Source organism: Eubalaena glacialis, chromosome 9, assembly GCF_028564815.1.
Source record: "Eubalaena glacialis isolate mEubGla1 chromosome 9, mEubGla1.1.hap2.+ XY, whole genome shotgun sequence".
Taxonomy (NCBI): Eukaryota; Metazoa; Chordata; class Mammalia; order Artiodactyla; family Balaenidae; genus Eubalaena; species Eubalaena glacialis.
The window spans coordinates 37,580,182-37,594,721 of NC_083724.1; the positions used below are offsets into that span (position 1 = coordinate 37,580,182).

General features: G+C 39.8%; 1 protein-coding gene across 1 annotated transcript in view; it reads right to left on the minus strand.

Annotated features, from left to right (window-relative positions):
• Positions 1–13,669, minus strand: part of RECK (reversion inducing cysteine rich protein with kazal motifs) — a 74,144-nt gene extending 60,475 nt beyond the window's left edge. The window contains exons 1-2 of the mRNA XM_061201142.1: positions 13,515–13,669; positions 3,731–3,789 (exon numbers count right to left, since the gene is read on the minus strand). Of these exons, the coding sequence (XP_061057125.1) occupies positions 3,731–3,789; positions 13,515–13,614 (159 nt within the window). The 5' untranslated portion in view covers positions 13,615–13,669. The remainder of the gene's footprint in view (positions 1–3,730; positions 3,790–13,514) is intronic.
• Positions 13,670–14,540: the final 871 nt, after the last annotated feature.

Here is a 14,540-nt window from a genome sequence, read left to right on the forward strand (position 1 = left end):
ATACAACTTTAATTAATGCAATTATAATTTAATGTCTCTGTAAACTTAAATCATTACATATATTATTACCTGCAAATAGACAAGATTGTAAAGACTATGAATGCTAACGACAATGAAAAAGGATTTATCTCCAGTTAGTTTTAACAGCCATTTTTCTCCCAAACCACAAACTATAATTAATAAATGAAGAGAGCTATTATATCACCATTTTGCAACTCCTAGTGAATTAATGCATTGAGGCAATTATTAACAATGACTGCTAACATTACAAAGAGACAGCCAGACACCATACTATTTATGAGTAAGACTTGCCAAACAAAACAAAAACAAAACCTAACCTGAATCTGATCAAGCCTCTGGATCTACCCCATAAGGTAGCTGCCAGCCATGCGTGGCTATTTAAATTTAAACTTAAATCAATGAAAATGAAATAAAATTTAAAATTCAGTTCCTCAATCTCTTGAAGCATATTTCAAGTGTTTACTGTGCACACAGAGCTAGCAGTTTCCCTATTGGATCATACAGATATAAAATACTTTGATCACTGAAGAAAATTCTATTGGACAGCTCTGTTCTTAAATCTACCTATCAATTACAGAAATACAGAGGAAAGAGGAACACATTAAATGATACCATAGGGCTACAAACAGCATGATTCAGACTGTGGGAAACTCCACAGGATAAATGACTAGATTTACCCATTAAATAAACTGCAAGGAGAAACCCATATTAAAAGATCTTTAAAAAACAATTGCAATGCCTATATCTCACTTGGATCCTGATTCAAACTTATAAAATGAAACTTATTAAACAGTTAATAAATTTGAAAAATAACTAGATATTTGAGTATTACATTTTTAAAGAAGTGGTAATGGTAATATGGTTATTTTTTAAACGAATACTTATAATTTATAGATACAGACTGAAAATTTATGGAGCAAATCATATGACAACTGGGATTTGTTTCAATATAAATTTGCTTCAATATAAATTTGCCTCAATATAATGCGTGGGGGGGAGGAGTAGATGGGAGTGTAAATGAAACACAACTGGCCTCGACTTAACAATGAGAAAGCTGAATATGGGAGTTTATTGTATTTCTCTTTACTTTTGTATACATTTGAAAATTCCCATCATAAAAGGATTAAAAAGAAGAAGGAAAAGGAAAAGAAAAAGAAAGGGGAAAAGACAACAACGAAAGGCAAGAAAGAATTAAAAAAAGTCAGGAAGAAAGGAAAGAAGGGAGGGAGGGAGGGAGAGAAGGCGAGAAGGAGGAAGCACATCACATTTGTAGTGGAATTGGAAGAGGCAGAGTTTTGAGTTAGGCACTATTCTAAGCAGTGGGGAATTCAGCACAAACAAAGCAAACAAAAGTCCCTGTTCTAGAATATCTCCTCTAAAAGTCTTCTTTTTAAAACTGAGGGACTTTTCTCAGATCTCAAATTTCTTGAATTATATGGCATCTGACACCTTATTGTGCTGACTATTATAAAACATCAGTCCTGACTTCTTATCTAAATTCAAATTCTAAACGTTTTAACTCCAAATCTCCAACTGTCTTCACACAGTGGTTTTCACTGATAATTCAGCAACTCATCCCCCCACCATCTTTTTCCTAACTTTCCACAGCCATCAAGGGCACTAGTATTCACTCCAACTCAAAACCTAAATATCAGCAGAACGCCACCCTTTCTTCATTTCCTACTGGTTGAAGAAACAATGATTCCTCACCCCTGGTAATTCCTTTCATTTTCAGTGAGCTCTACCAATTTTAGCACCCTGGCCTCTCTCACTTCTCCCGTGATTGCGATGACTGACTCATCTGACTTTTGAGTTTGGCAGGGGAAAGTGAACATATATAACCCAACCCTTACCTCTCCTCCTCTGGGAGTAAGTCTAATTCTGTAATTTAGTGTGTACCTGGAGATAAATGCTACATTCAGCATCTGTGTAACTAGTAATAAAAGTAATATTTGGGGTTTTACCTGCCTTACTCCTTTGCCTTATTTCTCAATTAGTTAAGAACTTGGTCAGGGAAGAATTTTTTTTTTATTAGGATGACTACAGTACTCACTTAATAGGCTAAATTATAGAATTTCTAGCACTTCATATTTTAAGAAATTAGACCTTGCCTGTTGCAGGTGCCTCATAAAAATCATTTACCCTATGGAACCTTAGTGGAAAAAACAAGAGGAAACAAAGCAAAAGTTAGGAAAGCAGTGCTTCCAAAAGTAGAAGAGCTACTTTAAAAGCTCCCTTACGGTGACACCATCAAGAGGCCATTTTTGCTTTCAAAAGCTATTGTTCTGGCAGTAAACTTGTAGAAAACCTAATCTGTTATAGTGTTTTGACATGAATTCTCTAGCAGCTATTTAGATGAGCTGTCTTGTTTTATACTTAGAGTATCTTGCAAAATCTTTCTAAATTCATAATACTGTTTGAGAGAAGTTTTAATCCCAGTTAGGTAGTGCTCTCATTTTTAAGAAATAACAAAATCCAGGTTATTACTTGAAAACTCCTCAAAAGATGACTGAGGTTGTTAATTCTCAAGTGGTAAGGCTAGAACTACACAATCAAGATGATGAAAGAAAGGTAAGACACAAACAGCTACTGTCTCAGTGGAACCTGCCTAAAAAGGCTCAAGCAGAAATATTCAAAACCACAGAAAAGTTTCCAAAATAGTACAATGAACACCAACATAGTCTTAATCTAGATTCACCCATTACTAACATTTGCAACATTTGCTTTAACTTTCTCTACATATACACATTATTACTATTACTTTGATGAAACATTTAGAATTCATTACACACATGATCATTCCTAAATCCCAGCACATATCTCTTAAGAACAAGGACACCGTCCTAGCTAACCACAATATAATCATCAAATTCAGATCACAGCACTGGTACAATATTATTACAGTATCTATGTATGTACGTATGTATGTATGTATGTATGTATGTATGTATTTATGGCTGTGTTGGGTCTTCATTGCTGCGTGCGGGCTTTCTCTAGTTGCGGCGAGCAGGGCCTACTCTTCATTGCGGTGCGTGGGCTTCTTGTTGCAGTGGCTTCCCTTTGTTGCGGAGCACGAGCTCTAGGCGCGCAGGCTTCAGTAGTTGTGGCGCACAGGCTCAGCAGTTGTGGCTCACGGGCTCTAGAGCGCAGGCTCAGTAGTTGTGGCGCATGGGCTTAGCTGCTCCATGGCATGTGGGATCTTCCCGGACCAGGGCTTTAACCCGTGTCCCCTGCATTGGCAGGTGGATTCTTAACCACTGCGCCACCAGGGAAGTCCCTACAGTTCATATTTAAATTTCACCAATTTATCTCAATCATGTCCTCTATAGCAATCTTTTTTTTTTATTCCAGGACCCAATCCAGGATTATGCACTAGCATTTAGTTGTCATGTCTCTTTAGTTTCCTTTAATCTAGAAGCTTCTTAGCCTTTGTTTTTATAACACTGATACCTCTGAAGGGTACAGGCAGTTGTTTTGAGGAATATCCCTCAATCTGGGTTTGCCCTATTGTTTCCTCATGATTCAGGTTATGTATTTTGGGCAAGAATCCTACTTAAGATACTGTGCTCCATCATGTCAGCAGACACACGTTAATTTGTTCCATTATTGGTGATGTGAACTCTGAACACTTGTTTTAAGTGCTGCCCAGCAGATTTCTCCAAAACAATTATACTAAATAATATCTTCTACAATTATTATCTAAGCTTACCTGCTCACATACATCACGGCACATTTGGTTATCCTTTGAATGATTACAACACAGTGCACCTAGGGAGAAAAAAGAAACACCTGATGTTGCCTATTGTTAAATAAACATGATGATTAAGCTAAGCCAGATGGTTACACAAACCATTTATTCAACAATTATTACTATTACTATCCATTTTAACTCAACAAACCTTTGCTGAGTACCTATTTCAAGTCAAGGACGGTGCTGTGTTGGAGAACATGGTTTTTGCCTTCAAGAAGCTTACAATCTAATAGGGGAGACTGTCATTTAATAATAATAACTACTAGGTACTGTGTACTTTCTACATGCCAGAATTTTACTGCTTGCTTTATGTATTATCTCATTCAACCCTCACAATTACCCTATGGACTATATTCTATTATTATACCTATAATGTAAGGTTAAATGATAAAAAGATAGTGAATTTTGTTTTGGACATGTTACATGTAAGCCTCCATTATCTCAGTGAAGTAGAGATTAGGTCTGAAAACAAAAAGGATTGAGATGGTGTTGGGTTTGAGGTGAGGTTGTAGAGGTCTGGAACAGCCATTGTAGAGAATAAAGGAGGCAACTATAAATGTTTCTCAAACTTCTGTTCTATGAAACACTGTTTCATGAATTGTTAGTATCTATCCCTCAAGAGAAAATGTTTCATGTTCAAATAAATTGGGAAACAAAGGATTAAAAAATTAAAGAGAATTCTTCTCTGTAGGATTTTATGAAGGTTTTAATATGTTAATATGCATCATTAATCTCCTAAAAAGGGATCTAAGTAGACAGATTTCTCAGAGCACAGAATACTTTTTTTCATGCCACGTATTAACATTTCAGAATGCCAATTTGAGAAATATCAGAGAAAAGGAAAAATTTGCCAAGCAGCATTATGGGCCCAGAGAAATTAATAAATTGGTGATAGAGATAATCAGCAGGGGCATGTTACTATTCTAGAGTGATGTTGACTGGAAAAAAAAGATACAACTACATTGATCAGTGCCTGTTTAGACTGCTAAGTCAAAAGAGACAAGGACATAAAAATATTATATTTCAGGCAGCTAGATCAAACACAATGGTTTTATATATATATATATATATATATATATATATATATATATATATGCAACATAATCTCTTTAAATGAAATCTATATAATTTCAGTATATGTGAAAGCAGAGCTTTTTTGATTGAAGGTAGGATTAGCATTGGGGAGAAATGAATGAATAAAAAAGGTCCTCTTTAGCTCTTACCAACAAACCTTTAAGTTCAAAACCGATCACTGTCAATCCGTAAAACAATGACAGGATGTATGATATTACTGTGATATATAGTGATATTATAGTGATATTATATCACTATAGTTTAGTTTCATAAAAGACTACTGTGGGGCTGGCTTTCTAATACTATGTGGGAAAAGCCGTCTTAAAGTTCTAAACATTTGACTTTAAAATTCTGAAAAACATATAGAAATTCCATTAAGCTTCAGAAATTTAAAAAATTCCTTGTTTATAGGCTGTAGTTACTTTCTTAGAAGCTACTAATTCGAGGGAGGGCCCAATCACTCATGAGACTTTCTCACAACACCCGTTCTCCCCTGCCATGCCACACCATGCCGACCCCCTCGTCTAAGATTCTGTTATGTCCCCAGCCTCATTAGAATGGAGAGGACAGGCAGGAAAAAAAGGGGGGAGAGTCTCCTGTGTGATACATGCTCTTTTGAAGTGCTCAAGTTGTTGCCACTTTCTACTATCCTCCAACACAAAGGTCACACGAGGGCAGAAAATCCAGCTGATCAAGAGCAAAGATAGCTCAGGATAACATATGGTCCCAATAAGCACAGGCTTAGCAAAAAGTAAACAGTCAGGCAGACAAGAGTCTGACTTGGGCCTAAGGATTTTTGGAAAAAAGTTTCTTGGAGCAAAGGTCTATTTAGAACAGAAACATAAAACATGTCATAATTAAAACTCCAATAACAATGAAGGGTTTTATTAAAAATATAAAGGCCTGTTTTTTTCCTATTTAATGGTGAAGGTCAAATTTATAGTGGAGTGACCACCAAAGTTAAAATTTTAAAATAGTTCATTTTTTCATTAAGAAACCCCAAAATTTGGAAAATAAGAAGAAAAATGACCTAATATTCCCACTGTCCTGCCAGAACGTGTGTTGACATTTTGACATATTCCCTTCTAGTCTTTCCAAAAGCCTTCTGAAATTTCTGACAAAATGGGATTAAAGAGAGCAGCCTGAAGTCTTCTGGTAATAATGCCCTTCCCCCTCCCAGCCAAGCATTCCTCTGTAATAGTACATTTCCTCCCTTGAGAGGACTGCCACCCTCCTAGAACAGGCTAGGGGACCTACACTCCATCACATTTTCCACACTTTATTTTTAACCTTAGTCATCGTTATATTAGTACACATTTTTCTTTCTTTGAAACAACAAAAACTTACTAGAATCTTAAACGCTGCATATATTTTAGGAAATAAATATCTACAAATAGACATCTAGTCATATGCCTTCATTAAGAATGAGGGCAAAGGATTCAAACGCAATTAATGTGGCAATTAAAGGTCTTTGTCTTTTTTAGAGCTTTTAAAATGGATTAATTGGGTCATTGAACTATTAGAGTGCAAAAAAACTCTCCAAAGCCTAATGTTTTATACAAGAGAAGACAGTGAATTCTAGAAATGTTTTGTTTTTATAATTTGATTCTAACCTAATTTCTAGTTCTTCAAGAATAGTTTAAAACTCTGGTTATTTTCATAAAATGGAACTGAACAGATAAAGGTAAATTAGTTCAAAATAACACTTGATATTGACAGGATGAAAATAAATAGCACAGGTGTTATCCTTATTAGAGACATAAGGAAGAGCATCATATTTTGCATTCTTATTCCAAAAGTCTGTAATTATAAAATTAATAAAAACCAAAAACTGATTACTAAAGGCCATGTATATTGGGTTTAAGAAGGTATTAATGTAACCTAGAAATATGTGAGTAGAATCATCCAATAATTAGAAACATCAAGGTTTGTCTGCTGGTTTGGACCACATGTCTACTAAAGATAGGCAAGTAAGCAGGAAGCACATGCTCCAGCCACAAGGGAAAAATGCAACTTCTAAGACCAACCAGCATTTAAAAAAAACAAATACACACCCTAATCTAAAGCTAAAATATTCACAGAATTATAGGATTTTTGAAGTTAAAAGAGATTTTGCCACAGAAGCCTCCCAAAAGCTGTAATTCAATTTGGTTAATGAAAAGCCAGTCTTGTTTTCTTTCCTAAAGGAAATAAAGATTCCTTCTAATTAATGTATTCCTAGAGAATTACTAGAACAGAATATATATATCCTGCACTACTGAAGGGGAAAAAACTAAATCCAAGCTGATAGCGGAAAACAGTCATTTCAAATAAAAAAGATACGTTAATTTTAAAAATCTCATCTTACTTTTAATCAAATTTTTATTTCTAAAACAGCCTGGAAATTGACAATCACTTTAAAAACATTTAAATGACAACTGCAACTTTAACTTATAAATGCATTCTTACAATTGTCACATTTATCCCTTTAATGATATATATATATATTTGTGTATATACATAAAATATATCATCAGCCAAGGAAGAGCCAAACAATAAAATGATTATTTATATACCCACCACCTGGATTCAACACTGCTAACATCTTGTCATACCGCTTTATTTATCTAGACAGATGGATATCCTTCTCCATTGCTCGCCTCATACTGCACTGCTACAACAGCCAATTATGCTCATTCTCTTCTATTATCAATGAGTGCCAGATTAATTTTTTAAATAGACCTTTCATGATGTCACTCTTCTAATCTAAGGGCCTACAATGGCTTCCTGCTATTCCAGTTCTAAATTTTCCAAGTCGTCTTCTTACCTCCCCTTCCCTGATCTTCTATTACTTTTTAACAAGGAAAGCCTACATTTACCATGAACACAGCCTTCTGCCTGAAATGCTTAGTGCCCTCTTTCCTGCTGACATAAATCCTAAACATCTTTCAAGGCTGAAATCCCATCTCAACTCTTAGTAAGCCTTTCTTCTCCAAAAACTCCAGGCCATGTTGGTTTTTTGGTTATTTAATGTCCTACTATTCCAGTCAGAACTGGAAGCTTTAACACTTAACTCTAATAATTTCATGTGTGTACTAATGGTATCTCCAGATTGAACGGAAACTTCTTGTACCCATTTAGCACAGTGCTCAGCTCGAAAAATTTAATTTATTCATTGGTTAATAAGTAATAATTTCCTATTTATACAATGCCTTTTTAATCAGAAAGAAAAGTACAAAAAGTTTATTTCTCCCACTATACCACTGCCATACCATATTTCACACGGTGACCAAGCCATGATTTAGCAAACATCATATGAGTTTTTGACCCAGGTCAAAAGATAAGCTGGACCCAATCATATGCACAGGCACAGAGGTATACAGCCAGTGGGTGGTGGGCTCTGCAACTATAAGGTCAAGATGAGCTGGGGCTGAGGAAGTTTTATGGTGTGAAGAAACCATGAGTAAAAGGAGGAAGCTGGTTGGTGGAGAGTGGGAAATGCAAGAGATGAGAGGTAGAGAGAGGTAGAGAGGGACTGTCTCTAAAAGTAGTCTTGGTTGCTGGCAGCTTTCCAGTTCCCACAGCAGTCCCTGAGGTTGTGCTGTGCTCAATTTCCTATGCTTGGATTTCCATGTGTTCCCTGTTACATGCTATATAACTAGCTCCCTAATCCTTGAGCAACCTTGGTTTCTGTTCTTTTGGGGGTCAAAAGAGGCTTAACACATTATCATTCATCATTATGAAACAACTAAAGCAAATGACTCCTCAGATCCTCCCTGCAGATGCTAATAGCCAGTACTCTCAGATAATTCCCTTCCTCATTCTATGCCATAGGACACCCATGTGTAAAACAAGGGATCTGAAAGTATTAATGTCTGGCTCCCAATGGTATAGTCCATGGTCAAAATGTTTCTCTTAATACTTATACTTTTCTTGAAGTCTTCTTCAAGTAATCTATGTGCTCTACAGCATCCATTACTTGACTAAATCACGCTTTTCCTCAAATATATTCAGATTTAGAATATAAATGGATATGTACTAATATAACCACATAAATATTAGCAGTGTAGATATTATACACTTTTTGGTGATATTTAATGCCTGATGTTCTCACTAAACCTTAAACCCCATGGAAGCAGAGACCATGTCTGTTTTTGCTTACCACATTATATACCTAGTGCCTATCACAGTGTCTGGTACTATTAACCCCTTAACAAATATTTGCTGAATGGAATACTTACAGGCATGAAATTAAGTTTAGAAAGCAATGGACCAAGGGGAGTTATTCCTAATAGCCATCTTAAACACATACAAAAACGGAAATTTTGATTCTCTTCCTGACTCACCTGCCAACCCTCCAACTTGCTCCTCCCCATCTTCTCAACCTCAGTAAATAGCATTATATTTCACTAAGTTGCTCAAGGTAAAAATCTATAAATAATCTTTACTGTCTCCTTCCCTCACTTCCCACATCCAATCCAACAGCAATATATCTTGAATCTCTCCTCTTCTATCTCCACTACCACTCTACTGTAAGACATTATCTCCTGCTTCGACTACTAAATGGGCTTCTAGTAGCTCTGCTTTTACTCCTACCTTATTACGATCACTTTTTTTCATTCAGCAGCCCGCGTGATCTAAAATAGAAATCAAAGCACTTATCTCTTACTTAAAAGTCGATTGGTTTTTATTTGTATATAGAATAAAATCCACAGTCCTTACGTGGCTTTTTGCAAGGCCCAGCGCCATCTAGCCCTGGTTTACTCTCCTGCCCACTATGTTGCAACCATACTGACCTTCTGTTCTTTCTTGCCTTAGGGCCTATGTACTTCCTGGTCTCCACCCCGGCCTTTTCTAAGGACAGCACCTTCGGTCTTCAGATTTCAGTTCAGAACCTTACCTTCTCAAAGACGCCATTCTTGTCATCACTATGTTAAGAACCACTCCCCTCTACGCCAGGGGTCCCCAACCCCTGGCCATGGACTGGTGGCCCGTGGCCTGTTAGGAACGGCCCTGTTAGGAACCGGGCTGCACAGCAGGAGGTGAGTGGAGCGCGAGCGAGTGAAGCTTCAACTGCTGCTCCCCACTGCTAGCATTACCGCCCGAACCATCCCCCTCCCCCCTCCCCCCACCCCGTGGAAAAACTGTCTTCCACGAAACCGGTCCCTGGTGCCGAAAAGGCTGGGGACTGTTGCTCTACGCTGCCATCTATGTGTTTCCTTCACAGCATATTTATCCCTACCAGAAATCATTTTATTTAACTGTTTATTGTCTGTCTCCCCTCTGCTAGAATGTAAGCCCCTTGAGAGCAGCAACCCTACACCTAGAACAGTGTCTGACATATAGTAAGCATGCAAATATTTTTTGAATAAACAAACCCCTGTAGTGTCTGTTTTGCTCTTTTAAAAAAAGACATTTATAATATATAAAAACCACCTCCTTGATGTTGTCCTACTTTCTTCCAGAAGTGGCATATGGTGAAAAGTATGATTAATGAAAGACTGTTTAAATCTATGGATATAAGATAGGAACTTTTAGTAGCACACCAGAATAAACTGTCATATCTGGTCTATCACCAGTTCTAGCTCTTTGTACAGTGTGGGCCAAGATAGTTCTTAGGGAAGAGAATCTGCTTCTTATTACATTCCTCCAGATAGGCGGTTGCTTTTTCTAACTTAAAATTCATTACATTCTTTTCAGGATTCTAGGCTGACTATTACATAATTTCTTAAATGTCAACTTATTGAAATCTAGCCCTTAATGTTACATCTTTCTCTCTTTTGTACTATTAGAAAATATCTTAAATAGAAACAGAGCTAATATCAGGTGCCATGACACACAGATCCTGAGACTGCAGCATAGGGCTCCATCCCATCCTCCAAAAGGAACACTAGAGGTGCTGGGGAGGAGAGCTGGGGGTGTTGAGGAGACCAGAAAGTACACAGGATAGGAAGTGTGGCATTACTCCAATGAGGAGGGTGTGGCCAAACTTCACAGGAGATAATAATAATTGAGCAAGTCAAATGATTCCTTCCCTCACCCCCTCTCCCCCAACAGGAACAAAAATCTCCAAGTCAGAACGGATGAGACTTGTGAAACGCTTTATACCAGAGGAGACAGGAGTACCCAACTTTGGATGGGGTAAGGAGATGGGAAAGAAGACTGTCTGAGCAGGAATACAAGTCAGGCCTTCAATGAAATACAATTGAATATTGTGTTCTTAATTTTTGTTTAGGATTGAAGAACGTTTTCCACAGTTTATACAAATCCACAGTGGAAGCCTTTGTCCATTGTATTACTCAATGTATTTTATGTAAGGAACCAGGCAATATATGCCTAAGAATTTAGTACAAGGGACAAATCTCACTTTTACATCAAACTTGGAATTTTTCTTCTTACCAAACAATGCAAACTCTATATTGTCATGGACTATTGGAACTGGTAGGGCCTTTAGAAATCATCTAGCCCATAATTTTCTAAAGTGTGCTTTAGGTATTATGAAGAAAAAAACAGTTCTTTAAGCAAACAAGTTTCTTTCTTTCTTTGCATAATAATTTTATTGAGATATAAATCATGTTAAATTAATAAAACAAGGAGGCCATTAGACTGAGGCGGCTTCAATGCCTCAGTAGCCTACCTAAGCAAACCAAAACCTAAGCCTATAGTGCCCCAAGGTTAAGAAATCAGAACCCTAAGGACAATCAATCACAAACAGCCACCTGGACTTTCCCAAATAAGGCACCTGCTCAAGCTATAACCAATCGAATATTTCCTTGCTTTGTTTCCACCTCTTCCATAAAAGTCCTCCCCCTAGCTCCTGTTACTTCCCATTTGGCACTGCCCAATTCAAATCAATTTTTGCTCAAATAAACTCTTAACATTTTAATATGCCTCAGTTTATCTTTTAACAATCATATACCACAAAATTCATCCTTTTGAAGGCACAATTCAGTTGTTTTTAGTACATTTACAGAACTGTGCTCACCACTTTCCAATTCTGAACATTTTCGTCACCCTAAAAGAAACCCCATACCCATCAGCAGTCAGTTCCCCATTTCTCTATTCTCCCAGCAACAAGTTTCTTTACTACAGGAATCCTTGCGAATTATTATGAATCTAACGTGTTTGTGAATTTATAAGAGAGGGGTACAGTGTACAGTGTTTCCCAACCTTAAGAGCTAACATTTCAGTGCTTACTATATGCTATTCTAAATGCTATACATGTATTACCTCAATTCTCACAATAAAATCTATGAGAATTTCTGTATACAATAAATGTGGATATTAAAGCACAAAGAGACTAAAGCTAACTAATTTGTTCAAATATTCTTAACTATATTCTACACTACTATCTCCCACAGAATTGACTAGTTGTAGAATAAGAATGGACTAATTTTCGAATGAACCATAACTTTGAAAGTGCTTTAGTTCAATTTCTTTAACTTAATGAGAAAAATGGGACCCAGAAAGGTAAGCTGATTTAGCCACGAATACACAGCATTCTCTCTCTCTCCTTTGATTTGTCTAATTGACAGCTTGTTAGAATCCAATTAGAATTAACTATCTAACCCCAGGTTCCTGACAATCCTCTCCCTTCTTTAAATACTCTTGACTGAAAAAAAAAACAAAAAATCCTTTAACATTGTAAGCTACCTTATAACCTTCAGACTGATTTTGCTCTTTCTAGGTGTGTCTCCCTGTAAGCAATGCACTTCTCCACCACTTTTGCATGTATAAATCCCAGCCATCTTTTAATATCTAGTGCAGTTGGGGCATCACTCAATTTTCTTCCTACCCTAGGCGGACATCATCCATCATCTCTCTCCCTCTGTGCACTCACAGCCCTTCATCTCCTCTGGACCCTTCTGCCTTGAATTCGAGCTGCTCATGTCTTGTTGCACCCCACCTCCTAGCCAGAGCTGCTGGAAAGCAGGAGATGGCAACAACTCCTAAAAGCCCAGCACGTGAGAGACACTCAATAAGCACTGAACAGCTTGCTATCCACTCGTGGTCTAATTCCTCCAGAGCAAGAACAAAACTTTCCTCAAGCCAGTCAGCCCCCAAAGAGACAGTTTACTGATTTTTAATCTGTCTCCTGCCAGAGCCCAGCGCTGTCTTGGACACACAGCATACCCACAGCAAACGGCAGCAGAATCGGATTTAGGAGGCTTGGCTCTATTCTCTTCTGAGACTTCAGAAGTCAGGCAGGCTGCAGGGCCCATCAATGCTCGCTGCCCGAGGTCGGCCTTTCTGAACCGCGGGTCAAGGAACAAGCAACAATAACTGGCCGGGGCGGGGGTAAGGCGGCGGCACCTCAGAAATCCCATCCAACCCTCGCGACGATCCTGGGCAAAGGCATTTCACCCTCTTCGGAGAGAGACCCGAGCCGGGTGAGGGGATAAGGGCTGAGCTGGGGGCCCCTGCTCGGTGGGTGACAGAATAAGGCCTCGAACCCGGGTCACCGCTCCCAGTTCAGCAGATCGGGGCGGGGAGAGCGAGCGTGGAGAGGGGTCCTGCTCGTCCCGCCTCAGCTCCTCCTGCAGCCTGCTGGGACCTCCGGACCCTGGGTCACCGGACTTGGGCCGGGTCTGGGGGTCGCCGGCACCCCCGCCCCCTGCCCCGCGCCATCTTGGAGCGCTGAGGCGGCCGCTCCGGACCGCCCCGAACCGCTGCTCCAGCAGTTACTCACCCGCACTGCCCGGGTCCAGGCCCCCTGCCACCTCCGCGACCCCCGCCACGGCCAAGAGAAGCAGTAGCGCGCCTCGCGGGGAGGCCCGGACGGTCGCCATGTCCGGGCCGGGGGGTCCGGAGCCGCGGGATGCTCGGACCCAGCCTGCCCGCCGCCGCAGCTCGCGGAGGCCCCGCCCCGGCGGCCTGGGCCCTTGGTGATTGGCTGCGGCGCGCTGAAGCCCCGCCCCTCGGCCGCACAGACTTTCCAAAACCTGCTGGGGGCGGGAACCTGCCCCAGACCCGGGCTCTTTGTTAAGGCCCAGCTGTGTGTCGGCTTCTGCCGTGGAGTACCGCAGCCAGCGTTCTCCAAGAGTGGAGTCGGAGGATGTCAGAGCTGGAACCGCCCTTGGAACGCCTGGACCTCCCGAGGTTTGCAGATGTGGTCACTGAGGCTCAGAGAAGAGACCATCTGCTCCAGGTCACACTGCAAGTTCGCCTGAGAACTGGGGCATAAGCCAAGGCTGAACCAAAGGGACTTGTCCCTTTCACGTACCTTCAATGGTCTTAATATCCTTTCTGCCAGACGCTGCCTCACACCCAAAGAAGGCGTGCCACCCGGGACAACTCCTGAAATTGGAGGGAATCTGCCGCGGACACGGTCCCCTGACAAGGGCCCGAGGCACGAATTCGCCACCAAAGCTCTTTGGCACCTGTAGCCTCAATGTGTCTTTGATGTTCTAGGTACCTATTCCTATCAGGAAAATGTGGGGAGAGGAATGCTTGTGTATCTAAATATGAAGAGCCTTGAATGTCAGGTTGGGTTTAGACTTTTAAGAGACAATTTGGAGGTGGGTCCCCACTCCACCCCTTATCCCCACAGCTCCTGTGGGGTATGTTTGAGAGGATTCACTTGCTATCAAAGCGTTTTCCACCCCCGTCCCTCTCTCCCTCCTCCTCTCCCTCTCTTTTCCGTTCGTGAGTTATGTCAATAACTTTTTCCGTTCCCCTTCCTTTTTAAAAAAACATAACCACAGTTACATTTTAA